General features: G+C 40.9%; 1 protein-coding gene across 1 annotated transcript; it reads right to left on the reverse strand.

The window, feature by feature from the left end:
* ret (ret proto-oncogene receptor tyrosine kinase) lies at positions 1-27828 on the reverse strand. Its single transcript, XM_080448725.1, has 20 exons — positions 27614-27828; positions 12484-12729; positions 11911-12204; positions 11288-11526; positions 10937-11135; positions 10633-10832; positions 10005-10287; positions 9391-9546; positions 8592-8702; positions 8350-8469; positions 7545-7804; positions 6728-6875; positions 6517-6624; positions 6207-6424; positions 5849-5971; positions 3869-3939; positions 3606-3743; positions 3309-3408; positions 1895-2042; positions 1-882 (listed from the first exon to the last, which is right to left on the reverse strand). Exons 1-20 carry the CDS (start codon positions 27675-27677, stop codon positions 725-727), a joined length of 3384 nt encoding a protein of 1127 aa, XP_080304851.1. The 5' UTR covers positions 27678-27828; the 3' UTR covers positions 1-724.
* Between the last annotated feature and the right edge of the window lie 141 nt (positions 27829-27969).

Genomic DNA, 27969 nt, shown 5'->3' on the forward strand with positions numbered 1-27969 from the left:
TATAAGGAATCAAAAAGTGAACTGCAGTTTAACATCGGACATGGCCACAATCTACATTACGCCTCATGTCCTTAGACTGGAGTAGCACTCACTGTTTGATATTTTTCTGTGTACAAAAACAAAGAAATAAAAACATTCTTTTCACGGAACGTGAATCTTTTCTTTCTTTGGCAAGTACAGTTTGAAAGACTACTTGGGGAGGGGAGGGGGGCACAAAAGTGGTGTTTACATTTTGTCAGAACACGATCCTCTCAGGTAGAAACTTTACATTTTTAGAACAAGTTCAGCATTCTCCCTTTGTCCACTCAATCGCAGAGATCTACAACATGGTGATGGTAAAGGCGTCCCCTTTAATTCCTGGGCTGGAACAAGATCTTCACAGTCGCACATTAATAATTGGAGGCTATTGTAGAAGCGGCACAGGCACTTGAAAGACATTAACATTGACATACAACCTGGTACAATAGTCATGCAATGATACAATTTGGCCAACATGACCTCGAGGTAATGATTAACATACCGGTGAGCTGCATGAAGCATGGTCTATGTTATTCCAGCCATTTTGCAGCAAATAAAAGACCCCAGTTTAAATGCTGAATACCCGTGCAACAGAAATAAAAGGGAACCAACTTTAGCATCAAATTGTATACATGTATGTACAGTATTTTTATAGAAATATACACATCTACTGATAGGTCATCTTTTCTACAGTGTTGCTTTGTCTTTAGCTATCAAGCTTGTCCACAATTTTTGCGGGTGAAGGCAAAGCCATCCAGTTTGCATAAACACTATCATTGGCATATCTTGTAAAGACTGGGTTAGTGGCATCATGTCTGTTGAGCGGTACCGGGCTCTTCTCTGGCCAGTTCGGGTATGACATGCCTAAAAATGAGAACATATCATTTTTCTGCACTCAGTGAAAGAAATACAGTGTGCAGACAGTAAGGCTCTCAAAAGTAACTCTATGCTGTTACTTAATATGAAGTAAATCCTCCTGGAAGCATGAAGTGACTGGTATCCTAAGGATGAGTAAACATTGCATATATTATTTATTTTCTATGTATCGTATCATATGGTGTCTTTTACACAGGCCGCATTGATTTTGGTTTCAGAATAAATTAGATCAAATGGTTGCCTTACTGTAACCATTTGAACAAGGACAGGTCACCATCATTTCTGGGATTAACTTCCTTACCAGCAATCAGCTTATTGCAAAAAATATTTAAAAATCCAAACATGTTCCCTTAAGATGATTAGTAATGAGAATAATATTTGAGGGAAAACATTATTTTTTTTTGTTTTCATCAGTCAGTGTTACCCAAGAGTTAAGATCAAAAGCCTTACTGTTTCTCTGTTCAGCGTTGTGGAATAGTTATATATTTATAGCAAATGTACATTTGAAATTCAGGAAATTTAAGACAATCTGGAATTCAAATTACAATGAGTGATTGATTCAGCAAGGACCTGTTTCAAATGTTACATACTGTACATTGTCTTCAAATGGAAAACAAAAAAGTGTGGTATGTGAAATGAGATGTTATAGAATGAAGAATGAATTTACAAATAAAAATGTAGTTGAATCATGTGTATGAATAGTGTCATAAATGAGAATAAATGGAATATTTAAATATTTACAAAAGTAGCATTTTTGGTCAGGTTTCATGTACATTAGAAGCAGGTCCAAATAACAAAACAAAAGTCAAGACACAAGATCTTTTTCACTGAGTCTCTCTCATTTACGATGAAATGGGAGTTATGTCAGCAGTATCAGAAAAAGGCATGCCTAGATCCCAGTCACACACACTTTGACTACGGAAAGCCAATCACAACTTGCCAAAAAAGAGAGCTTGTGTGTCCTGTCTCTAAAATCTAGTAAATGCGTGGGAGATTCTACCATAGAGCTTGTTTTCAATCCATGTGGAGGGGAGGGTTCGAGGGAGAGGGGTGTTATTACAGTCCACAAGGGGTGTGTCCTCTTCAGAGAGGGTGTCATCGTACAGCAGGGCGTCGGCTGGCGTGGATGCTGCCAAATCCAGGTAATCCTAGAGGAGAGGAGATGAATACCCAAAAACCTGATTTTCACGCATAAACCCCCCCCCAAAAAAAAACATGATGCAGCGCTTGAAAATTTAACATTTTCAGCACAACAAAGCATTAATTTAGCAAACACTAAGGAGTCACTGAGGCACACACACACACACAGTATACACACTCTATAGATACTGTACATATACTGTGCATACACGCTGCTGTCATTTTGCGTGACACAATATAAGGTTGTGTTGAAAAGTTTGAGCACAAAGTTTCTATTCAGGGGTTGTGCATGTTTTACAATCTACCCTTCTTTTTGATCATGGATTTTATCTAACTGCTCACCATAATACATTGATAAACTTGAGCGGCTGTACACATTCTTCTGTCCTTAAAGATACTATATTTAGCCTCACTATAGTCTAACTGGAATCCTTTGTGACTACCCAATCCCAAGGCCATATTTTAGGCCTTCTTGTGGATAATTGAACAGCAATTATCCACTTTCAACCTGGCGTCCCTATTTTGGGAATGTCAACAAAAATATTCCAAAATGTTCAACAATTTCCCAAAATATCCAAAATAGCAGATCTACAAGTTCACAACGGGTCACAATTTGTTATTTTTGCGTGATACCGTCAAGCGATGAGGTATAAAATATGGCTTAAGTGGGTATGGTGTAGAGAATAGAGAGATAGAGAAGTTAAATCACAATACCTATGAGTATAACATTGTGTGTGTGTGTGTGTGTGTGTGTGTCAGTGTGTGTGTGTGTGTGTGTGTGTGTGTGTGTGTGTGTGTGTGTGTGTGTGTGTGTGTGTGTGTGTGTGTGTGTGTGTGTGTGTGTGTGTGTGTGTGTGTGTGTGTGTGTGTATGTGTGTGTGTGTGTATGTGTGTGTGTGTGTGTGTGTGTGTGTGTGTGTGTGTGTGTGTGTGTGTGTGTGTGTGTGAGTGACTTTTAATGAGCTATACAGTAAATGTGTTATCTCCCATGTTTGCTACAATGCTTCCTTCACACCAACCAGTTACAACAATAGAGCTGTCTATAATAATCCTCAGCTTCTGGAAAGTGAATTGGAAACAGGTAATGCTATACATGTCAAAGCACTATGTGAAGACAGCTAATTCACCAAGGTTTCATCACAATTGGAGCAGCGCCTTCAAGGAAACCACATGTGGCTAAGGCATACAGTAGACCGCAACAGACAAGCCGCTTTCCAACATGTCACCAGTGTGTGATATAATAAATGATTTTTATTCATGATACTCGATCATACCCGATTTTTCACCATCATTTTTTCCAGTTCTTTGCTGATGTCGGAAAATATGGGCCTCTTGTCTGCCTCTTGCTTCCAGCATCGAATCATCAGACTATACCTGCAGAGAGGAATTCACATCACAGACAGCCTCAGTACCACATCAACTCTCCCAGCACCGACATTTTCCACCACTGAAATGACTTAATGTGGTGGAGTTAGTGATCGCCCTCGGTATAGCATTGAATTGTTGCACACCAGAGACTAGTTACGCTCCATATGTCGTGTAAAGTAGCAGTAGAGGAGAAGTGAGCTCACATTTCCTCTGTGCAGTTCTCTGGTTTCTCCATCCTGTAGTCAGTCTTGAGGAGGTTAAAGAGGCGTTCGGGAGCAATACCTGGATATGGGTTTCCTCCCAATGTCACAATCTCCCATAAGAGCACGCCAAAGGACCAGCTGGTGGGACATAGAACATACACATTCATATAGAAATAATAAATATAGAAATATATACACACTATTATTCGTATAGAAATAGTGGCTGGAATAATACATGTCATAATTCAGGGATTTATACTTACACGTCACTTTGCGTTGTGTAAATGTGATCAAACAGGGACTCGATTGCCATCCATTTAACAGGAATACGGCCCTTGGTAGAGTAAGAGAGATATCACATTGATATTGTATCGTTCCATTAGACTCTCATTAGAGAACTCTTCTTAAAGATGAGTTTTTACGCATTATTGACTCCATGCAGTATATGTGCATTTGAAGGGGGCTATATGTGGATTTGTTTGACATCAGTACAGACAGGGGCGCCCCCAAGAGCCATGGTGTTCCACCGACCCATTTTAATATAGGATTACCTCCACCAACTGAATTATATACAGTAGGGTCATTCCGTTTGTCTGTCTGTTAGCAGGATATCTCCAAATGTTAGGGACAGATATGCATGAAACTGTGGGAAGTTTGGTCACAGGATAAGAAAAAACTGATGAACTCTTCACACAATTGGCCAAAGGAGGCCATGGATTCTCTCAAAATTACACATAACTACGCTACGCTGCCCTCACAACCTATGAGTTCTATGTCGCCTAGCAGCTAGCTCCATATATGGAGCTGACTGATTTGTTTGCGGCTGATGCCATGATGACACAATGAGGTTAGACAACACACTCCATATTTGGGTGTAGCTGCTACGGGAACTCCTTCTATGGTTATGGCCGAGTCATAGTGAAATGAGCGTGATGATTTGGTCCTCCCATTAGCCAATTTTATTTTTGGGCGGTGAAACCGCCCCTATAAGTGAGATTTGGAAAAATGTACATTTTCCTGCGCTGTGATCTGGGCCCAGGAAATTTGTAGAATTATCCTGCGCTGTGATTGGCCAATCACAGTCTATTCAGGACTGTGATTGGCCAGTGTCACATGACACATGTGCATAGCCCTATATAATAAACCATAACTTGAAAAAAACCAAAATTTGGTTTTTTTCAAGTTATGGTTTCGTCCATCATAAAGAGTGTTTCAATAAATGTATTTATTGAAACATTTATTGTACATGATTGGTTGACTCCATTCAGTATTGTGATTAGCTAGCAAGACACCGCCCACTTCACACAGGGTGTGATTTTTTTAAATATAGGATATATATATATATACGGTATATATATATATATATATATATATATATATACGGTATATATATATATATATATATATATATATATATATATATATATATAGAGAGAGAGAGAGAGAGAGAGAGAGAGAGAGAGAGAGAGAGAGAGAGAGAGAGAGAGAGAGAGAGAGAGAGAGAGAGAGAGAGAGAGAGAGAGACACACACACACACACACACACAGAGAGAGAGACAGAGAGAGTGTGTTAAAGGGTAAGACCACTTTGGTAGAGGTTTGGGTTGTGTAGTTACCTTGCCATGATGTAACTCCAAAGGTGGACAAGAAATGAAAAATAATTGCTCCATTAATTAGAAATTGATAATTAAAAATATGTTCCCCATTGACTTACATTGTACACTGAAACAGCTCTCAAAGTCACTCTTTTAGCCCATAAATGAACACAAACTAAGCTGATTCAGAGAATATAGAACATCACCAAACCCAGTACTGTTATTTTTTTTAATAAAAATGTCAACTTCCTGATGATTTTACTATTTGAAGATCCGGATCCGGATCCGCCGATCCAGTCCAGGTTTTCTTTCTAATAAAAATAGCTAAATCAACAGTAAGTTAACATTTTTATTTAAAAAAAAAACAGTACTGGGTTTGGTGATGTTCTATATTGTCTGAATCAACGTTGTTTACATTCGTTTACGTGCTAAAAGAGTGACTTTGAGAGCTGTTTTACTGTACAATGTAAGTCAATGGGGAGCATATTTTCAATTATAAATTTCTAATCAATGCAGCAATTATTTTGTATTTCTTGACCACCTTTGGAGTTACATCATGGCGAGGTAACTACACAACCCAAACCTCTACCAAAGTGGTCTTGCCCTTTAAACACTGAAGATTTTGTGTATTTTGCTTTATTCTTTTTACCTTGCTCCTCTTCACATAAGAGTCCTCCTCATACACGTCTCTGGAAAGACCAAAGTCAGAGATCTTCATCTTCCTCCCCTCAGCGACGAGTACGTTTCTGGCTGCCAGGTCTCTGTGAACAAGCTGTTGAATAAAAGCACTCACATTGTAAAATCGTGCTATAATTTAACTAATACAAGAGTATACAAATGTATTTGTACACTCTCTGAGTAACAAATGGATAAATTAACACTTTTACTGTGATACATTCATTGATACTTTATACATTTAGTTTGGAACCAGGCATAAAATAGAGACATGAAGTGTCATATGAATTGACCAAGGACAATTCCTTTGCTAGTCAAATGTGCCAAAATACCTTCATTTCTGCCAGATATTGCATGCCTCGGGAGATCTGCCATGCGAAGGAGATCAGGTCGCCCATGGTGAGCGCCCTGTCGTCTGGGTTTTCTAGGTAACTGGAGTTGCGGTTCGCATCGCCGCCGCTCATGTAGCTAGGCCCCACCTTCCTGCTGTCACGTAGGAAGTTGCGGAGCGACCCAAATTTGGCGTATTCCACAATCAGATACAATGGACCTATTGCCAAGAGAAACACAGCAACTTGGACCACTTATGCAGATGCACACGTAAGGCAACAAGAAGGCTGGTAGAGAGGAACGAGGACTTACCGTCCTGACTGCAAGCACCGAACATCTTAATGACGTGAGGATGATTGACTTGCTTCAGCAGCGTGAATTCTGACAGCAGGTCGCGGAGTTCACTATGCGAGGCATGGTCTTCATGCGGACAGAAAGAGGGAAATTGAAGGGGTGTGAGTTCTTTCATGCATTCACTCCACACATGTCAGTATTACTTCCCAGCCTGTCTGGCCCGTCTTACCTTTAAGCATTTTCACAGCCACTGTGGTATAGCCGGCTTTTCCCTTCAGCCGGAATGCGGTCGCCTTGACCACCTTCCCAAACTCTCCTTCTCCCAAGGTTTTGCCGAGTACCAGGTTTTTACGAGGAAACTCCCACTTGGGGTCCTCCTGTTAAAACAATAAGATAACACGTCTGATTTCCCAACCAATCCATATGGAAGCACATTTCTGCCACTGAATAAAAATGAAAAGGGGTTTGTGAGGTTTTTTTTTTACTCGCAATACCGACATTATATTCAAGAGTTTTTTCCCCCCCCCTCACAATTTATAAGATAAGCAATTGTGAGTAAACAAGGGTCTAATAACTGCATGGCTCCCATGTGGATCTCAAACTTCATGTGGCCAGTCAATGATGTCAGTCATCTATGGCTAAGGTTTCAGCCTGATCCGACCAGCATTCACTTCCATTATAAAATTAAAGTTAGATATTTAATATATATATAAATGTGAAAATAATTGTGATGTACTTCCTTGACCCAACGGAAGTATGCACAAGAAGTTTGGCGCTGATTGGTCCAGTGGTTTGCAAGATGAGAAGACACACAGACAGACACTCTTGTAGATGAATAGAATTCTGAGTTATACTTATACTATATAATTGTCTGAGCACTAACTGGCTGATCCGCGACCCGACTCCGGATAAGCGGTTGAAGATGGATGGATGGACTAACTGGCTGAGCCCAGTCACTACTTCTTTAGTTTTGAGTGGCAGAAATGGGCGTCCATAGATCTAACACACAATGAGGAAGGAATAATCTGTAGGATGAAAGGCCTCACGGGTATTTTGAAGGTGTCAATGGCTACTTGGTTCTCCATGGAGTCCAGCGAAGCACGACGTATGTTGTTGGCAGAGTAGCTGATGGGGTAGGACTGGGCCGGCCGACGGAAGGTCATCTCAGCTGAGGCTAGCGGTTGCTTGGGTCTTGAGTTTTTGTGGTAACGGTGGAAGAAGTAAGACGTCAGGAGGATGGACATGATGAAGGAGAAGATCACTGCAGTGAAGATGATGGTCTTACACATGTCATCACATAGAGTATCTGGGTGAGAAGAAAAACAGTCATTCAGTGTCTGTCTAACTGTAGAAGGAGCTTAAATTACTGATTTGGCTGAGCTACCAACAATAAGCATTGCAGGGGTTAAACTTAAAGCCACAGCAGCCAAACTGTTACAAACACAAAGAAACGTACAAAACAATAAACTCGGTACAAGAGAGAAGCAAGATCTGCTGCACATAACAATGGAGCAGGATTATGTGGAGATTGTTTTTTTAAATAAATATATTATAAATATATTACATAGTTCTTGTGTGACAAGTAATGGCTCTTTTAATGTATTTTCACTTGAAACTGTCTTGTTTGTGCTTGTCTCATGCACATGCCGGCCCACTGCCAGAGTTTAAATGTGTTTTTTTTTCAATGTGAGGTGTAGAAACGTGTCTATTCACATGAGGAGCGCAGTGCGACCCTGTAGATCAAGATCAAGGTCCAAGCAAGTAAGGAGGTGTATTGTTGCTTCCCTTTATACTTTGCCGTACTACCGTGTCGCTCACCAGAATAACACACCAGGTTGAACATCAACTCACCTTCTAGGTCATCCTTCTCACAGTAGCAGTTCTTAGTGTCAGCGTAGCAGGAGCAGGTTCCATAGCCGGCCTTGATGCCAAACATCAAGCCTCTTTCATGACCTCCAGTGATGGGTTCCTCTTCAAAGACAAACAATTCACATGTATTGTAAATAATAAATAAATAATATGAACTGTGTTTTCAGCATACTATGTCTTGAAATACTGGCACAGCAACAACAAACACAAGTAACACTTCTTACTTGTACAATCCTGTGGGCATATTAATATATCCCTGCTTTCTATGGCATCACAGAATCCATCGGGACAGGTTCGCAGGTCAGGAGAACAGGTAGAGTAACGTTCCACTATTCCTGGAGGACAGACAGCTCAGTGGGATTAAAAAGGATGTGGACAAAATAACCATCTCCTACAGATTACCATCCAAACAACATTGATTTTGTAGTCTTGTTGGTCTCATAATTGTTGAATATATATGTTTTATTAATTTAATTGAGATCTACTGCTCAGCCAAAAGGGGGAGGTTATGGCTTCTGGGTTTCAGGCACACAACTAAATAACCAGTCCACACAGTAATATCCTCAGTGTTCATTAATCACATTTGTAACTGAGTTAGTAATTTAAACCTGAGTTAAATGAACATTCAGGATGTTAGGGTGCATGCAGTTGTGTGCCCATAATGACAGTAGTGTGCATAGATATAGAAACCTAGATACCTCATTGGCCTCTGCAGTTCGTTGGAGCAACTCGTATCGCGGCCGCCATTTTCGCGTAGGCAAACGGACACTCAAAGTGACTACTGGCCAATCACAGCGCTCACAGCGCGTTGACTACTGGCCAATCACAGTGCGTCTTTTCTAAGACCTGTCAGAATCTAGTTGTCCCGCCCCCACCTGCCTCTGATTGGCCTACCGAACGCCCCCTTCTGTGACAGACGCGGAAGCTTCAGGGAAGCTTTCCTACGCTAAAATGGCCCCCGTGATACCAATGCCTCAGAGCCGAAGGAGGCGTCTACCTTTATATGTCTATGGTAGTGTGTACCTTTCTCAGTGCCTTGTCGCCACTGGCACCTCCCTGTGGTGGCTCCCAGGCCATGGATAGCCTCACAGTCTCCTCGTCGTCGGCTCTCTGCACAGGACAGTGGTTGCTGCTCATCCTTGCTGGATACAGACATGAGGTCTGTAGAAAAGTTGGGGTCTTGGGAAAAATAAAGGATACTTTGGTTTTTATTTATTGTCATTTATGAATATGTTAATTTACAGTAGATTTACATACAAATGTTTTTACTCCACTACAAATCACAGACCACTGGACTATGAGCAACTTTGTGCATCTTTATGATTTATTTCTGAGGCAGGAGAGTGTGGAGAACCAGGATACCAAGGTCAGAGACAGGAGAGACATGCAAGACAAGATTGGGAGTCGAATTCAAACTCAGGTCCTCGCGGTTCACAAGGAACCCTTTGGTCTGTGCACTAACTGCCAGAGCCTCTAGGCACCCCTATAATAAAAACGTCAATATCAAGTGAAAAACAATACAGAAATTACCCACAAAGCATATTTAATCCTGGATCTCCTTTCATAAGCAAAAACACTTAAACAAATTACAAAAGGGAATGTTGCTGCTGGCAATGGCATCTGCAGTGTGTCCTTACCTGCCCTGTCCAACACAATGAGGACCTGAGTGCTGGTCTGCAGCTGTGTGACTTCTTCCTGAGCTATAATGACATACAGTAGGTCCTGGCACTCTGGCCTGCGGAGTGTCTTGGAGTCATTGACGTACAGTACTCCTGACATGTCTTTGAGGCTCTGGGCGACGCTAATGGCCGCATGGCAGGACTGCATGTCAGCAGAGACGTTCTTATCTGCCACCTCTAGACGGTAGGTGACACTGATGCCCTGAAACTTCAGGCAGTTGTCCACGCAGACTCGGCCAATCTGAGAACAGATGACATGTGTCAAACTAACTGTTAGTGTAGCATAATGTAACGCAATGTAGCGTAACGTAACACAAAATAATGTACATGTAATGCAACGTAAAGCAATGTAGTGTAAATTAACACAAAATAATGTACATGTAATGCAACGTAAAGCAATGTAACGTAATGTAACATAACGGAACAGAACGAAGCGTGACTTAAACACTTTTTTTCCTTTTAATTTTCTTTTTGGGGGGGGGGGGGCATTTGCAGAAAACAACAGGTCTACAAGCTCACAATGCATCGCATTGCAACTCAGGTCAAGTGGTTAAGGCAATGAAACTTAAAAAAGGAACCCCCATACCTGAGCATATATGCCCGCTCTGCGTGTCATGGTGAAGAGATAGCTGACGTTAGAGAAAGTGATTGGGACCGGTGAGATGGTGATGTTATAGTGCAGTATCACTGTTCCCTCTGGACCAGGGTAGGTGGTATCGTTGACCAGGTAATCCACCTGGAAGGTGCGGTTCTCTGTTACAAGCAAGTCCCTCAGGAGGACAAGGCCTGGACACAAGGGGAGAATGAGGGGAAACAGGCGGTTGTAATTTTGACCACTTTCGTTTTAGTCCAATCAAACCGTGATCATTGCATCATTCTGGACTACTTACTGTAATCATGGACAGTCCCTCGAATGTTGCCAAATATGGCCTTCTCTTCCCGTAAGTGGTCTTCTATTTGAAAGGTTTCCTTTATCCATGAGTCATTTGTGAGCATCGTCCCAACATATTTGTTCTCTTTTTGACTCTCTTTGGAAAACCTGGAGGTTATGTCTCTATCATAGACAGACATGGTGCCAAAAGATCCACCCTACAGAATTACATGACAATGATCAAAGATAATGGCAGTAGCAGGGATCAACAGTTCATTCAACATGGTTTGTCGTGCACACCCAAAGAAAATCTGAATCTTGCAGAATACACTGGATATTACATGGAATAGTATCAGGGTGAGAACCACACCTTGACACGAATGAAATCGATGACAACATCCGCCATGTCCGTTCCATTTATATATGGCACATTGTCATCTTCATCAAAAATGTTGATGTACAGTGGGGTATACATTTTGCTTATGTTCTTCTCTGACAAAACGGTGCACACAAGCTCCAGGCTGTACATCTCCCTCTCTTCGCGATCCAATGGAGCTGTCACCACCAGCTCTGTTGTGTTCTCGTTCACAGCAAAGGGTGCTGGGATGTCTGCAGCCAAGCGGTGGAATGGCAAGAGAGAGTGCACAAAAAAAGAATAGAATCTTGTTAACGACACAGCAGCGTGCACAAAAAAAGTCTACAGAGGTGACACCAAAAAGCTCAACTTTTTTGCTGCAGGTTTAAATAGTAAAAATAGTGGATATACATGCTCACAGTGTGTTGCAAAGCAACGTGTTTTGGGCTTGTAGATATGCTATTTTCGCTTTTGTAGATCTGCTCATTTTGCCTCTAAATGATGTGAGTTTGTAGATCTGCTATGTTAAACTCTAATGACATGCCGAAAATATGGACACCAGATTGAAAGTGGTTAAAACTCACAGTCACAGATGTTTATGTTTCTGGTACAAATGTGGTCTATCTCTGGCATCTAACCTGATTCCACACTGTAGGAGATGGTGTAGTTGGGGCAGACGTTGATGCGGGTGAGGCGCCTGAGTTGCCGAAGGGCTCCTGGGAACCTATTTTCCATGATGTGGGGGCTGAGAGAGTCCTTGTTTGGGAAGCAGAGGGTCTTCATGTCTGTCTCGCTGCACACTGGCATGGTGTCGTTGACAAAGATCAGAGTGATACGCAGAGGGGTCCGAACAATGCACTTGGTCTTCCTGGTGGCCGAGGGCAGCGCCATGGCATTCAGGGACAACTTGATCACAGACGGCGAGCCCTTATCTGATGAGACACATGGCCAAAACAAGAGCAAGATGTCCGTTTTAATCTCGGACAGTGCTTTTCTTTTACTTTTACTTTCAAGGAATTACATTACCATCCTGAGAGCAGAACAGTGAATGTGACATTACCTTGAAAGCACAATATTGGTATGCAAAGAGCATATTACTAAAGGAACAACTCTACTCTCATGCACATAATCTATCGATTACATGGAAATCTAGAACAAACTTTGAACAAACTCACTGTCCATTACCATTACAACATCTGTATCCAACTCACATAGCAAGGCGAAGTCTCTCTCATCCAGGGTTTTATTCATGGACATAATTCCCGTGTGTACATCCATTTGGAACCAGTGGCTGTGTGGAGGGGGCCTGAGAGGGTTCGACCGGCACAGGTAGAAGTGAGCTCGTTCCGAGTCGCTCTCGGGCATGGAGTGGACCTGTAGAACTGGCGACCCCACAGGCTGGCCCACGTACACCGTCTCGGTGTACTCAGACTGGGGGAAGTACAGCGCCGTGGATCCTGCAAAGGAAGGATAATAACACTGTATGATCAGACTGTCTTTCAGAGACTGCTAGCCTGGTGAAGAACCACAGTATGCTACATTCCTACTGTATGATCTTAAAGCCTGATTCATACTTTGCTGCACGACGGTGCCGCTTGCCGAAAACTTCTGATTCTCGCTTGAAAATTGGTTCGGCAAGCGAGTGACACAGTTGCGAGACAGAGTTAGACTTAAGGATCCTTGATCACTGTGTCTGTAAGCATAAGTCCAAACACAGGGGTTGACACTAAGGTCTCAGAGGCACTTGCCCGTCGGGCAAGTACAGGTCATTTTCTACTTGCCCACAGGTCTTGCCCACTTGCCCGAAAAGTAAATCGTCTTTTATAAAATGATAGGTTAAATTTGAATTACCATTCAATTAAACACTTATTTTTTTTACTTTCTACTTTATGGGGCTGCACGATAAAAAATGTCATACCTCAATATGTATGCCAAATATCTAAATAGCTATGAATATGACTATGGGTTGAAGGTAGGGTAAGTGATATATTTTGGTTAAAACAAAAAGGGTTTTGTTATGGGTTAAAGCTCTATATTCTGATAGTACTCATTGCTATAGAGTGTTTGTTCAGTAACAGGGGTCTCTCCGTCTCCCCAGCTCTTTGATAGACAGAAAATAAATTTCCAGTTAGGTGACACCATTTCAGCCAATCAGGAGAGAGTACCCATTTATCAGCTTCATTTTTATAATGTTCCAGTTCCAATTTTACATGCTCATTTCTTTGTGTCATCACTTCCAATTTCACTTGTTTAATCTGTATCCTGTCTGAGTTCTCTGTCCTGATTCGATAAAATTGGTATCCTGACTCGAAAAGGCATTTTCTGTTTAATAAAAAGAGCTGGAGAGACAAAATGTGCACCTGCCCGTGGGGCAACCAGATAGCAAACTTCACCTGCCCTACCATTTTATTTACCTGCCCCGGGCAGGCGGGCAGGTGTTAGTGTCAATCCCTGCAAACATCACCGTAGACTTTCTATGCTGTATTTATCAGACATATATTTAAATATTTTGATTTGATCACAATGATTGTTCAATAACGATGGCATTCACCCAACTGATGGAAATTAACCCATACTGTACATATGACACACACATTCATTTTTATCCCTCCTTGATATATCTTTCATCCTTCCGTTAGCGGAAATTGGACTGAGGGCTCAAATGACACTTATGCAGCTCTTTTAATGAATTTCTCACATGGTCAATAAGATGTGGTTTCCGATTCTCCTTGCATTCACCTTGGGAAGTTTAATTACAAAGGATAACATGATACGGAGAAGAAATGAATCATTACCTGATGATTGGGGGGGCGTTATTGTTAGGGGAATGGAGGTGGGTGGGAGTTGGGGGATCTATAAGCGCTATAGCAGGCTTTGTGTTTTACAGGAAAATGGAGATGTGAGTGTTCAGTCTGTAATTATATCCTTGCTATGTTCCTCTTTGACGACAGTAGGCGGCCATTTAGGGAACGCACTAATGTCATTAGCAGACAGCAAAACTAGATTTTCTATTTCTGTTGGTACAGTTGAGGCCTTGGCTCTGGTTTCAGACATTGATTTAATTTAGCTGGGCTTGGATGACAAGAGGCCTGGATTGATGGATCAAATGTGGCCAGCCCTCCTGAACGATGGAGAGAAACTCATGGAACTATGACCCTCTTTATTAAAAGCATTGCTGAGGCAAACAGGACCAAACATCCACTTGTTTGGAAACCCAGCCGGGACAGAGAGATTTGGTTTCAGACCATCTCTCAAATTTTAGGGATGAACTTGTATCTGTAACCAAAATCTATCACAGTCTCATGAGGGCCATTTGTAACATACCGAAAACTGGAACTTAAACACAGTTACAGTAGAATGAAGTATGACGATTCGTTATACTTTGTTGTATGGCGAACACAACAAGCTTGTAGCAAGTAGATATGCTATTACTGAAACGTTTTGAAAACTTTAAAACATTTTACCATTTCAATTCCACCTACAATGGCATGGACAAAATTTGGACTCCAGATTGAAAGTGCATGGTTAATGTTATTGAGAGGAAGATATATTATTATTATTATCCTTATTATTAATAAGAGAGGTAGACTACGGTTGTTTCAGTGCATCAACTGTGAAGCAATCTGCAACAAAAGAAATACCCCAGAAAAACACGTTTGCTTTTCCCACCAGATTGATGTGCCATTTAATTTTTGAATTATGATTTGGAAAAGATCGGTTTGGAACATGTGTTAGAATCCTTTCACACAGCACATCCTTACCGGTCCAGTTTTACACTTTCAGAGTAGCTACAGCAGGCCCCAAGAACAGTTAAGCTGCAGCGTCACATGTGGAAAATAGGCAATCTACCAGCTCACAACGCATTGCAGATGCAAGGCTTGATGAGCTTGTAGATCTGCTATTTTCGGTGTGCGACATTGATCGTCGTACAACCGAGCATAAATTAGGCATTAGAGAAAAACTATTGAGAAAAAAACTGTCCTGAGCAGTTGCACCACACTGGATCTGCTGCAAGTGAATTTCAAGAAATGAATAACCATAGGATATACTGAGCAGCACAACAGCTGAATCTGGAACAGACTGCAAACACAAGCATACTGTCATTTTCAAAATAACAAAATAAAACCTCATGAGGTCATGTGAGGAAACCATATAAACAGGCTTTGATCAATGACAAATGACAAAACAGTAAATCATGTTTATATACATGGTTGAATACAAGACGTTAAATCCATTTCACTGTCAGGCTTGATCTAAACCAATACTGGACACTAGAGGGCAATATTCTCTTGATAGAATATAATGAGCTGGAGCTATTGGTGTGGGGAAAACACCAGCCATACACACTAATGATACAATAAGTTCATACTGAATTATTGTCTACAAACACACACATTATCAAAATGATTTACATTTAATTTTGTTTATGTTTTATATATTAAAGGGTAATCAGTGACTCCATTTCTGCTTTGCTTTCTTTCTTTTAGCTTGGCTAAAGCATACTTACAGCTCTTAAGTCTGAAGGCTGAAGCGCTTTGGGAATTTATATTGTATAAATGTATATAAAATATATATATTATAGTTTATTCTGCAGTAATTCTGGTGAATCAAATAAAAGGAAATAGATAATGATGGTTTCAGTCACATAGTATACCTGAATAATCTCATGTCCAAATCTAAGCCTCAACTGGATTTGGCTTGAAGCAGCCATGGGTGGCCCCCACACAACGCAATTTGTTTATATCGTTCAAAATTCAATTTATTTTCCAGGAATGAAGCCAAAGGAAAGTAAGCAGTTTATATGAAAACTAATTAATTGAATGGATCAAGCAGGCCCTGTGAGCAAATAGTTCCTTTGTTCTCTGATGCCTGGTAGATTTTCTATAGTGACTCATTACCTTTCCTAAATGCTTTGCAAAGATGATGCCAATATCCAGATCTATTCAGTAGGCTTAAGCCTACAGTATGTCACTTCTCCTAACAATAAAATACACATGAGGGATGAAAAAAAACTGGAGTTTATTTAATTTCTAAGATTATGGACATATTATCGCCCATTCTTGAAGAGTTGAACTTTGAGACAGAAAATTTGCCTTTTTTAGGAACTTTCTTGACCCATCATAAGTCAAAACATATGCCTGTTTCACACCAGTGTGTAGAAACATAAATGTAAGCAAATCTTTCATAGTTTCCTAAAATACATTTAAACACTCATTCATTTTTCATTTCAGAAGCCTATACATTTCAAAGTGAAAAACAAGTCCACAACTTTGAAAATGGAGTGACAGTGTCTGCAAATACAGAAGTACACCATACTGCAATTATGAATTCAGTCATCAATGTATGTAATCATTGTAATGTCAATATGATATTGATTATCATTACTAAAATCCATCAAAGGCCCTTGTAATTATCCATGCTTTCAGTGAGATTTACATGCGGCTACAAGTGTACAGGGCAAGTCAAGCTTATACAATGCCTGGTCACTTAAAGAAAGAACATATCTCATCTACACTGTTTAACACCGCCACTGTCAATTAGTTCTGCCATGAAATACTATGGTATATTCCAGTTATGCCCTGTCATTTTTACAACGTCAGAACAAAAGCACAGAAGGTTGTTGCACGATGCTGTGATCCCCAGACAAGAGCGTGACTTTAGACTGGACAGACTGGTCAGGGCGGGACGCCCTCTCGGTCGTCCCAGACAAAGACAAGAACTCAATTAGCTAACCATGTGCATCGCCTGACAAATTTACCATCTATGAGCTCATGGGTTACACGGCTCTTCCACGACCTACTAATCTACCTCTGGAGTAGTCGCGTCTAGAAACACCCCCCACGCTAACATCCCTATTGAACATCCTTGTCAACAGTAACAGAGCAGATCGTGATAACTGGACCTGGACAAACCACTGTACGCACTGTTTTCATTATAATCTTGGTTCATCAATGGAGGTTAGGCTGTGGTTACAGCAGAACCCAGTGACCTCTCTCTCTCCCCCAAGGTCAACATGCATCTGTCCCCCGTAACGACCCATTTGAAAGACACGTATCTGGCAACCGACTAATCAATAGCCATACTAATGAACAGTCATGCTGATTGTTTTCCACTGATGAGCTACAGAGGAGAAAATGCTTACAGTTGCATGTGCACAATCATTTCCACTGCATATGTCCAATTATTTCCATTGCACATAAACTGGAGCTAATTGTGTGTGAATTGCGACTGCGTGGTCACCCAAAAATGACATACTGTATGAATTAAATTTGACATCCACCTCGACAGTCTGGTCTAGCCCAGGGGTTCCCACACTTCTCCATGGCCAAATAGCTATAGATACAGTATGTTGGGCAACATATGTTGACAATAATGACTTGCCCAAAATCATCAAACTTCCAACCCTGTAAGCCTGTGATGTCACATAATCAGAGACATCATCAGGGCCTATTTAACCGACTGCTCACCAGCATACATAGACAGATCCTCAGACCACCTTCCCAGTGACATATGGTAGGCTAACCAACAATTCCCAGTGAGATCACTTGGAATTCTTCTGTAAAAGATTTCCACTTCCTGTGTCTGCAAGTCTGTTTTTGGGTCCTTCCACTTACCTACGCTTATTTCAACCTACCCATCAGGTTGAAAGTGCTTAAACTGGTATGATAATCTTGTGAATTGAATTATATATACAGTATATATATATATTTTTTTCTTATTTCATTTTCAAATCCTTTCCAATTGCCCCCCCTGCACTAGCCAACACAAGAATATTGTGTAATTTATTACAAAGGAGGTCTAGCTTGTGACATGTAGGCATATTTAACACAGCCACTAATGACTATCATATTCACGTCATGATAGCTTTGCTCCCAAAAGACATAACAGTTATGAGAATCATGGCTGAGATTCTCTGCAATGAACCAATTAACTAAAAGGCTGTGCGCATCAAGCTGTACAGTAATTCAGTGGATGAAAGTTATTATTGATCATAATGTTTTAAAATCTCTCCCTCTAGGTTTGCCTTGCCAATACACAATATGGCTTCATACTGTACTGAATCTCAAACTTGATTTGAACATATTCTTAATCACAGAACTTTAAATCTCAGCAAAGCATTTCTGTTATTCTAGTATGTTTTTTTAACCACAAATTAAGGAAAAACAAACAATCAAACGCAATAAACGTAGTTATAAGTAATTTCCTGTTACGGTGGAAATTCCTTGCAGATCACTTTCCATCAGAGTAATATGAGATTAATATTTTGGCAAGAGTTTACTTTGGCTGATGCCTCCAGGTAGAATACTCAGGTTACCGTGGCGCATGCCATAACATAATAATCAATTATCCCATAATGTAATCCAATTAGCCCTGAGAGAATACAAGAGCTGAAATGCAATGTACCATGTTCATCAGTCATTAAGAAATCTAATATAACATCTCCCTAGGGGATAGCTGCGACTATGAATCCAGTTTTAGAATTCCTTTGGGAAAGGGAGCGATGTCAAATATTGAACCCATGACACATCATACAGCAGGAGATTGAGTCTGATGCTATAATCATTAGAGCACTTACAGTACATAATAATATCTTTGTCCTGATCACAAACCCAGTTACACCCACTATGTAAAGACATTTATTGTTTTAGTTAGATACGGTAAGGCCTGTGATTAGTCATACACTGTAAAATAAGAGTGTTAATATACAGTAACTCAAGAGTCACCAAATGGAACCCATTTGGTGACATTCTTACTCTGTTCTGGGAATCAGATGGCCTCATCTGCTTTGCTCAGACGTGTGGGCTCTATTGCTTCATAAAATTACTCAATATTCTAGGGATGCTTTCCAACAAAATATACAGTATAAGTAAGTTGTGTGTAATCCAAATGGGCTTGCTGAAGCTGCACAGTCATTTGTTGTATGATGAATAGTGAAAATAGAAATCTACAAGATCTCAATGCTTCACATGCGATGTGAGCTTGTAGATCTCCTACTCTTACTATTTTTGAAAAATGTCACTTATAAGGCCCAAAATAAGAATGCCAGGGTTAAAGTGGTTACGTAAGTGATGAATGGTAGCTGTGAATTCTAAGATAATGCTAAATGAAAATGAAATATTTGGCCACAACCATGAAATAAAACCATATGAATCAAAATGTCACTTTTTAAGCTTTATATACAGCTTATTGCTTTATTATTCTCATTGCTTATTGTATACTTGCTGATGACAATGAATCACTTTATAGCTGTCCAACTGCATAGTACCTGCCCAATTTTATCGGCTAATATTGGTTAATATCTTCTTCTTTTTTTTTTACAGAACATAGTGGAGTAATTTAGAATTTGTGTTTTCTTATCTATCTATTACCCACCCACAAACCCATGAAACCTGGGTGGGTGGATATCTTGGGCTTCATCCGACCAAACAGTCTCAAACTTGGCATGGGGGAAGGGTATGCATTGGCTTCCCTGATTGGCCAACCCAACCTGTCGCTTCACGGACTGGTGAAACTTCGCCAAACGTTTGTGCCGCTTAGCCAATATGTTCCTAATTGGCCAACCCAACCTGTCGGCTTAACTGAAAACTTCACTTAATTTTTGCATTGGAACAGAAAGTACAAGAGCTGTGGTCATATAGAGGGAAGTGAATGAAAGCGGTGGTGTGAAGCATGTGGAGCTGACAACGGGTACGAGTATCGCACAATGGGTGGGGCATGTATTCTCAACTTCCAACGTTGTGGACTTGCATGGTCCCGACTCAGAGTAGGCCGGCGCCCGAATGGCACTAATGCAAGATTTCCTATGCATTCCTGCAAGTGGCAAATAAAGTCTATTCTATTCTGGTGCCGGTCTAGCCACTATCAAATCAAGTTTATTTAGTTATTAACAATAAATTCCCAGTGAAGTGTATTGTTTCAATGCACTGATGTCACTTTGGACAATAAAGTTAGTTGTTAAACTGTAAAATAACCTGCCTCCAATACATATCTTTGTCATGTGTCAAGTGTTTGATGACCACATATTAAAATTAGTTTGTTGGCTTGTAATCATGGGGGAATCTCTTTTCGTGCTATACAGCACTTATCTTAAAGGTGCAATATAACACCTTTGTGCCGCAATATACCTAGATACATAATATACTGATATCGATATATCGGCTGACATATCGATATCGGTATGAAGGTATGAAGGTTATGAAGAGGCTTGGTGTAGGTAGGCTAGGTTTCTCTCCTGTGTGTGTGTGTGTGTGTGTGTGTGTGTGTGTGTGTGTGAGACCTTAAGGTCCATAAGGTCAGCAGTTGTATTTTGTTTTCTTTCGTGTGTAGGTAAGGCTGAACGATTAATCGTTTTCAAACCAAAATCGTGATTTGAAACCATGTGATTAGCGAATCGCAAAGGCTGCGATATATATATATATTTTTGTATTTTATCATACTAATCAGCCGGAGCAAGTCTGATCCAGTGTTTACGACACTGCAGCAATTCTTGCCGTCCTCCTTGAGTGACAGTCGTGCTAACCAATCACAAGTACTGTGATAACCAATGAGAAGTGTCTCAATGCGTCTGCATGCATACACACCCACTAACAACAAAGCAATCCTTTACATCAACTAGTGTGCGTCAACTAGTGTGCGTTGATGCTCCTGCTAGTCAGTTAGCATGGTGTCCGTGGAGCCCGAACCAGAAGAAACTCCGCACAATTTAGTCCCGAAGAGATCAAGCACTTCGGTGACATGGGATATTACAGATGTGCAACAAAAGAACGTTTTGTGCAAGACCTGTCGTGGTACAGTCGCCACATCCCGAGGCAACACCACAAACCTTCGTCAGCTCTTGAAAAATCACCACAAGCACCTATACGACGAGTGTATGGTCAAGGCAGGTGAAAGTCAAAGTAGTAGTACTGATGATGTTCTAGCCCAGTCTAGTAAACAGACAATTCATTTGCAACTGTTACTCCGTATGAAAAGAGCTCACGTAGGCACCATGAAATAACGAACGCCATAACATACTACCTCGACAAAGACATGGTGTCCATTAATATGGTGACCAAAGAGGGATTCCAAAAGCTAATCCGAACACTGGATAGAAGATACGCAATACCATCTCGCACATACTTCAGTCAAGTTGCTATTCCTGACCTGTACACTGAGTGTAGAAAAGGTGTCGAGGCGGAGCTGAACACCGTGGACTACTACACTACAACCACCGATCTGTGGTCAAGCAGGACGACCGAGCCATACTTAAGTCTCACGGTACACTTCATAAATGACAACTTTGAGTTGAAAAGTCGCTGCCTGCAAACCTTGTACTTCCCTGACAAACATACGGGAGAAAATATTGCCGCTGGACTTAAGGAGAGTCTATGGTCCTGAAAGAAGAGGACCAGACGTATGTCACTACTGATAACGGATCAAATGTGTTTAAGGCTATGGAACTGAACCAGTGGACCAGGGCCAGAGGTTATTGTTTCTAGTTCTGTTTTTGTTGTGAACAGTCCTCTGCCCTGGAGAGTTTGTAACCTCCTGAGAGAATAAAAGAAAAAGATCGAAAAAGTTAACTGTTTGGACGGCGGTTCTTGGGAGCTGGGAAGGTCGGTTTTCCACACCTTATGTTGCGTCTCGGTTCCCCTAGGCCGGGGCGATATATGTTACGACCCGGCCTAGGGGAACCGAGACGAGCAACATAAGGTGTTTTTCAATCTTTTTCTTACACGAAAGAAAATAAAATACAACTGCTGACCTCCTTATCGGAAAACAAAGCCCAAACAATATAATGAAAGCAGTTCCCCCCATCCTTAGCTGAGAACAATAAAGAACGAGAGATGGCAACAGTAATCGGCAGAGGGCCGAGCTAGGATCGAACTGTAAGCATCTAGATCTACATGTTAGATCAAGTGTTTGCATAGATCGTATACTACATGTCTGTTTGGCTTCACATGCACAATGGCTATAGATCATAGATGAATGACGGACGGGTTGGGAGTCAAGAAGGACCGGGTTTGTTGTCGCCGGCTCACTGACAGCCTTTTAAAGTTGGAGCAGTCCTCTGGCCACCAATCAGGAACTGATGTGTCTGCTGCTGGCACTCCCCCTCCTTCAATCATCCAATCACACCACGACACTCTCCCACACACACACCCAAGCAAGCCCGCCGCCCGCCCGCCCGCCCGCCCGCCCACCCACCCACCCACCCACCCACCCACCCACCCACCCACACACACACACACACACACACACACACACACACACACACACACACACACACACACACACACACACACACACACACACACACACACACACACACACACACACACACACACACACACACACACACACACACACACACAAGCCTAGCCTAGCCTACACCAAACCACACCTTCATAACCTTCATAATCATAACAGTATCGTCCCCAAAAATCCAGTAAGGTCCTAATAAAAACATCAAATCGATCCATTAGGCGCAAAACCAACGTATACAACCTTCTAGAGTTTCAAAATACAGCTTAGTCAAATTGGAGCCATGATATAATTTATTCAGTCATTGTAGCACTTCAGACATGTGATGGGAGCTAATGAAGACACTGCATCCTGAGCATAAACAAAGCCATAAGGGCAGATACAGGGTGGATCTTGTAGGTGAGGCTTCACCCTGACTCAGGTTTGCACTGTAAAAGCCACAAACTTCTCTCTCCTATATTTGTTTATGTACTGCATTCATGCACACCAGAAAATCTAATCAGATCAGCTCCATCGTTGTTTTTCTCATTGTCGTAAACGATGGTCAAAACACGGCATGCACCACTGGCGCCTGGAAAATAACTTGTCAAGACCCATAGTGAAAAAACAGAGCTAAATGCCCAGAGGGCAAAATTTCAATCAATGTCTCCTTGTCCTTCCACCACAGCAAATTAGATTCAACCCATGCATGGGGGGAAATGTGACCCTTAACTGACTAGGGGAATGAGGCATAGAGCTTTGACAGGTAGTGTAGGAGCATCCATGGAGGCCTCGAGTTGGAGGTTGGTCACAGACCTCACAGCAACAACCATAAACCAATTATCATCCAAGATGTCCCTACGTCCTCTGAGAAGGAAAACAAGAAACTGTGAGCCTATCTGTTGTCCTTTGCTTATACTGTAACTGACGTCGTGGAAATGTTATTATTAAATAGGCCCACAAAATAATCCACATGGATGAAAGCATGATCGGTCAAAGTTGTTTTTGGAAGCTCCCAAGACAAATTAGACAAGCATGGGCTGACTGTCCATCCAAGTTCTACCCTCTCTATACGTTGTTATGCCTTTAAAACCGGGAAAGCATACGTGTCATTTTAGATGTTGCTATGGATATAGCAACAGGAATTTATTTTTTGAATAGAAAATAGAAGATTTTCTGAAAACTTAGGTTACGATTTAGAAGGAGATTCAAAATCAGCCTCAGATCTAATGGGTTAATAAATTGATAGTGCTTCAACTGAGCTTATGTTTATTAAAATTATATACCCTCATGGTAGCTTCTACAGTATGTACATGCCAGGCTACCCAGTACCCACCACCTCACAACCTCAATTGTGAAAAGAGTCTGGACACTTGTTACGTTGAGAACCGAGCACTGTCAACGTAAATTTGGACTGCGTAATCACTTTGGTTCTCAGTGGTTACAGCTGTGGTGTTTAAGAATGGTGAGCACCGTAGCTAGCACTGTATTCTTGGTAAAATATCCCACCCATTTAAAAGATCTAGAGAGATCTACAAACACAGTGACTGAAATGAAACAGAAACACCAAACACTCTAGCAAATAACTTTATGTATCACAGTGTTTTCCAATTATACTAAAAGAGACGTAGTGACAGCAAGAGCGGAGAATTGAGAAGATTTATAATGTATCCATAAGCAACGCAAGACACAAGCTTAACTAAATCATATAATGTAATAAGGGGCTAAATCAAATAGCGGCATGTATCAAATGAGATTTATCGGTCTGGTCCTTCTCAAAAGCGATGGATGCTGATGAAAATCAGTGTGCTAATGCAAGGAGGAGAGCCAGCTAAATCCACTCCCAACATGTCTTCCTCTGGGATGCAGGACCCCATCGTGGAGATTACCACTTGTTTAAGGTTTCAAAGGCCAGAGGGCAGTGTGGGGTCACACATACAGTAGCAAGGTCACGACAGCAGCTAAACAGATCAATCTGCTTACATAATAAACAACCACATCTCGTCATTTAGACTGATGGATAGATGGACAGTTGAATATCTGACGGAGCATCTGTTTTATTTCATCCACAGCTTTTGTTGTATTTGGAATGTTTTTTTTTCCATCATCAAACTGAATAGTCAGTAAAGGTATTAGAGTTTGAACTCCAATCCATTGTTTACAGTACATCTGTAAAGTTTGCCAATGCCATGCAAAATTTGCCTTTGTGGCTGATGTAAGGTCTCTGCGAGTTGAGTTGCGAGTCTCTTTGATTTGACCTTGATAACTGGAGACTGCCACAAGAGATCTGATGTCTATGAACAAAAAGGAGTAGACTAAAAATAAACAGAGGAAGCTACGGATACAAACCAAAGATGTTTCTTTACAAAAGGAGAAATCTCAAGCTACCATAAACAGTATGTATATTGTGGTTTACAGGACCACTCTCCTTTTTGTCTTAAACCAGCTTACTTCAGCTAAAGTACTGATGCCCTGCATGTGGGCCTAATTCTCAGCTAACCACATTTAAATATGTAGATTCATTGCCATTAGTATAGTGGCATTGATTGCCAATTTCCTTTTGGTTGATTACCTTAGCAAGAAACACCATGTAATCACCAGTAATTGGTAACATGGAACAGCAGGGATGTTGAGTTCAAATTTAGTTTGTTGTTTACATGGCCTGAGCAAACAATCCAGATGGTTCTTGGTATAATGTAGATACAGTGATACACATAATAGCATAACAATGATGAAAGCTGTTTCGGCTGTTTTCACCTGGAGGTTCACTACTTGTAGACTTCACGGTGGGTATGTAATACATTTCTAGAGGAATTAAAATCCTTAATTCTGTAATTTAGGGACAATACATAATGTAACAATAGGACATGAGCAGGTGTGAGCTCTATAGATTTGATCTGGGGAGAAGGGGTGGGGGGGTTCGAAGATAATCAATGGCCTACAGTTGATGTCAACAGCTCATGTACTCATGTCTACTAGCTACATCTGGTGCCATTTCTTTCAAAAGTAAAACAAAATCTAAATAAAATAAATAAATAAAGTATAACTTATCGAATCAATCTGATCTGCGTCATTTTCATGGGGTGTAAAGTCTAACCCACAATCACAATAGTGTGTGCTCATAACCTACGAGGTGATATTTTCCTAAAGAAGACAAACACACAGTGTTTACCCAGAGACAGGAGCACCTGCCGCACATCTGCCTGCAGTTCAGTTCTCTCTGGTGAACCAATGTGGTGCTTTTGTTGCCACAATCAGGCAGGTGTGGGTATATCCCTATTTACGGATGTTAAAGAAACCGAGGCCACAGATTTCAGCACCCACTATATTGCAGTGAAACTGAATGTCCTTGAGAGTCAACATGTGCTACATCATGAGCCAAACTCAATAAACATTCAATTATGAATATTGAAAAAACACATTGGACACTTTAAGAGAATGCATCATACATGTTATCATGTAGCCTACAGTAGTACAGGGCTATAAATCTGTTGCCTTTTTACGAGCCTACTGTATGGCAAGGCCATATCTCTAGCAGCACACCTCCTTAGTCTGGGTCCTTCACATCACTGGGCAGAATTTATTGTGAATTTACCTCACACATCCCTTGCGGACTGGGAACCGAACAAAGCCTAAGAGGGTGGTAAATTCTGAGTCTTACTACGTACATAGGGCTGTCACAATGAAAAAAAAACAATCAAAGAACATTACACATTACTATGGCATCTTAAATATTTCATGAATCATTTTAATGCCACAGTCTAAATTGCTCCCTTGGGTAATTACACAGGTCTAGGTACTGTATATGCTTATTGGTAACACCACGTTTGGGGTACATGGAATTGTACAGACAATAGGATAGTAAATTATTGATTTTTAGATCTTGATTCAAAGACTGCGATAACTTTTCTTTGGCACTCCAAGTCCCTGATGACAGAATCGATAGGAGGCACTGACTAAAATAGATTTAAATCCCACAGCAAATTAAGGAATTCCACACAATGGGCTATATTTGTCCAACCATCAGGATTTCACATGCTTGCAGCACACTGCGATTTACACACTGTGGGGCTATGAGTGAGACTTTATATATAGACCCATGGGAGGAATGTGTTAGTACAGTTGTGGTGTGGGATTGTGAATGGGATTATAATATTATGATATATAGCTATATGCATTTTTTCCTCTAAGAGAGGACGTGGCATACCATGCATAACACCAGGGGATAGATATTTATAATTTAAACAATGCAATAGGCTACTTCAGGCTGATTGCAGTTGCAAGCAGTATGTCTGCACAATATATTCACCTTTTCAAAGCCACTTGAACAACTCTTAAAGCTCTATAAATAGCCGATCTACAAGCTCACAGTGCCTCCCAGCACGAGTTGTGAGCTTAATTGTAGATCTTCTATTTTTCTGTAGATTTTTTTTAGATCTGCTATTTACATTCTACAGTGCTACACACTATAGAAATAGGCTACAAACAAACCAGCTCCAGCATAAACAATTAACTTTACCAGTGGATTTGTATGCCATTGTCTGAATAGTCCAGAAAACCATTTCTGGAACATCTCCGGAAATTACTTTTCCAGTAGCAAATGTAACAGTCTCGTTCATGTTGGAAATCAAAAACTGCGACAATTCCATTAGTGGTATATAGGCTACATCTCAAAACAGTTTGGTTTTCAATTTGGGACATGTAGACCTATGTATTATGGTACTATTGAATGATATGATATCCTACTGTAGGTCCGTAGATCAGACTGCTTTAAGGTGCGTTAACTGATGCTGAGAGGCTTAAGTGTCTGTTATCTTCCAGATCCAGCCAAATGGATCCATGAAGAATCCAAACCTATTCTCACGAATAAAAGTAGCTTATGCCTTTTCAAGACACATCAATTAGCCTAATTGTTCAGTTATTTTAAATATCACCATCTTCTGCCGTACCGTGAATTTAAGTTATAGGCCCACATGTTTCTTTTTCCGTTTTCTTTTTCAAAAGTAGGCTAAAACCTATGCTTTATTTGAAGGAAAAAAATGTCAAAGTTTATTTTGTGGACTTTATTCTGTGCTCATACAGGCGACGTTCTAAAAGAAAGCTGAGGATGTCTCTTACCTTCACACCACAGCTGCATGATCAGGAGGATGTTTCCCAGAGAGAAAACACAACTTGGCCCCATATTCACGAACCATAGGTGAAAGTTTCTGAATGAAAAATGCAAAAACAGTTCCTCTAGAGAATGACGGAGAAAAAAAAAGGTAAAAAGAATTCAATCAAGGCAGAGTATAATAAACCAATTTCCCCGCGGTGCGCAGTTTTCGGGAAGCCAATGAAGTCCTCAGTGGAAGGAAGTGTCCCATTGAAAGGCTGCTCTGTAGCGCTGCTGCTTGTTGGACTGGAGGATGACTGGAGCAGAGTGTGACCGCGCGCGCGTGCGTGTGCGTGTGTCTGTGTGTGTGTGTGTGTGTGTG

Source organism: Gymnoscopelus braueri (genome assembly GCF_963280865.1).
Source record: "Gymnoscopelus braueri genome assembly, chromosome: 14".
Classification (NCBI taxonomy): Eukaryota; Metazoa; Chordata; class Actinopteri; order Myctophiformes; family Myctophidae; genus Gymnoscopelus; species Gymnoscopelus braueri.

Excerpts from the sequence above, each read along its gene's own strand:
- ret (XM_080448725.1), bottom strand. The coding sequence starts at position 27,677 with ATGGGGCCAAGTTGTGTTTTCTCTCTGGGAAACATCCTCCTGATCATG. Across the intron at positions 12,730-27,613 it reads CATGCAGCTGTGGTGTGAAG|GATCCACGGCGCTGTACTTC; the intron begins GTAAGAGACATC and ends CTTCCTTTGCAG. Across the intron at positions 6,625-6,727 it reads GGCTGTGAAAATGCTTAAAG|ACCATGCCTCGCATAGTGAA; the intron begins GTAAGACGGGCC and ends GTCCGCATGAAG.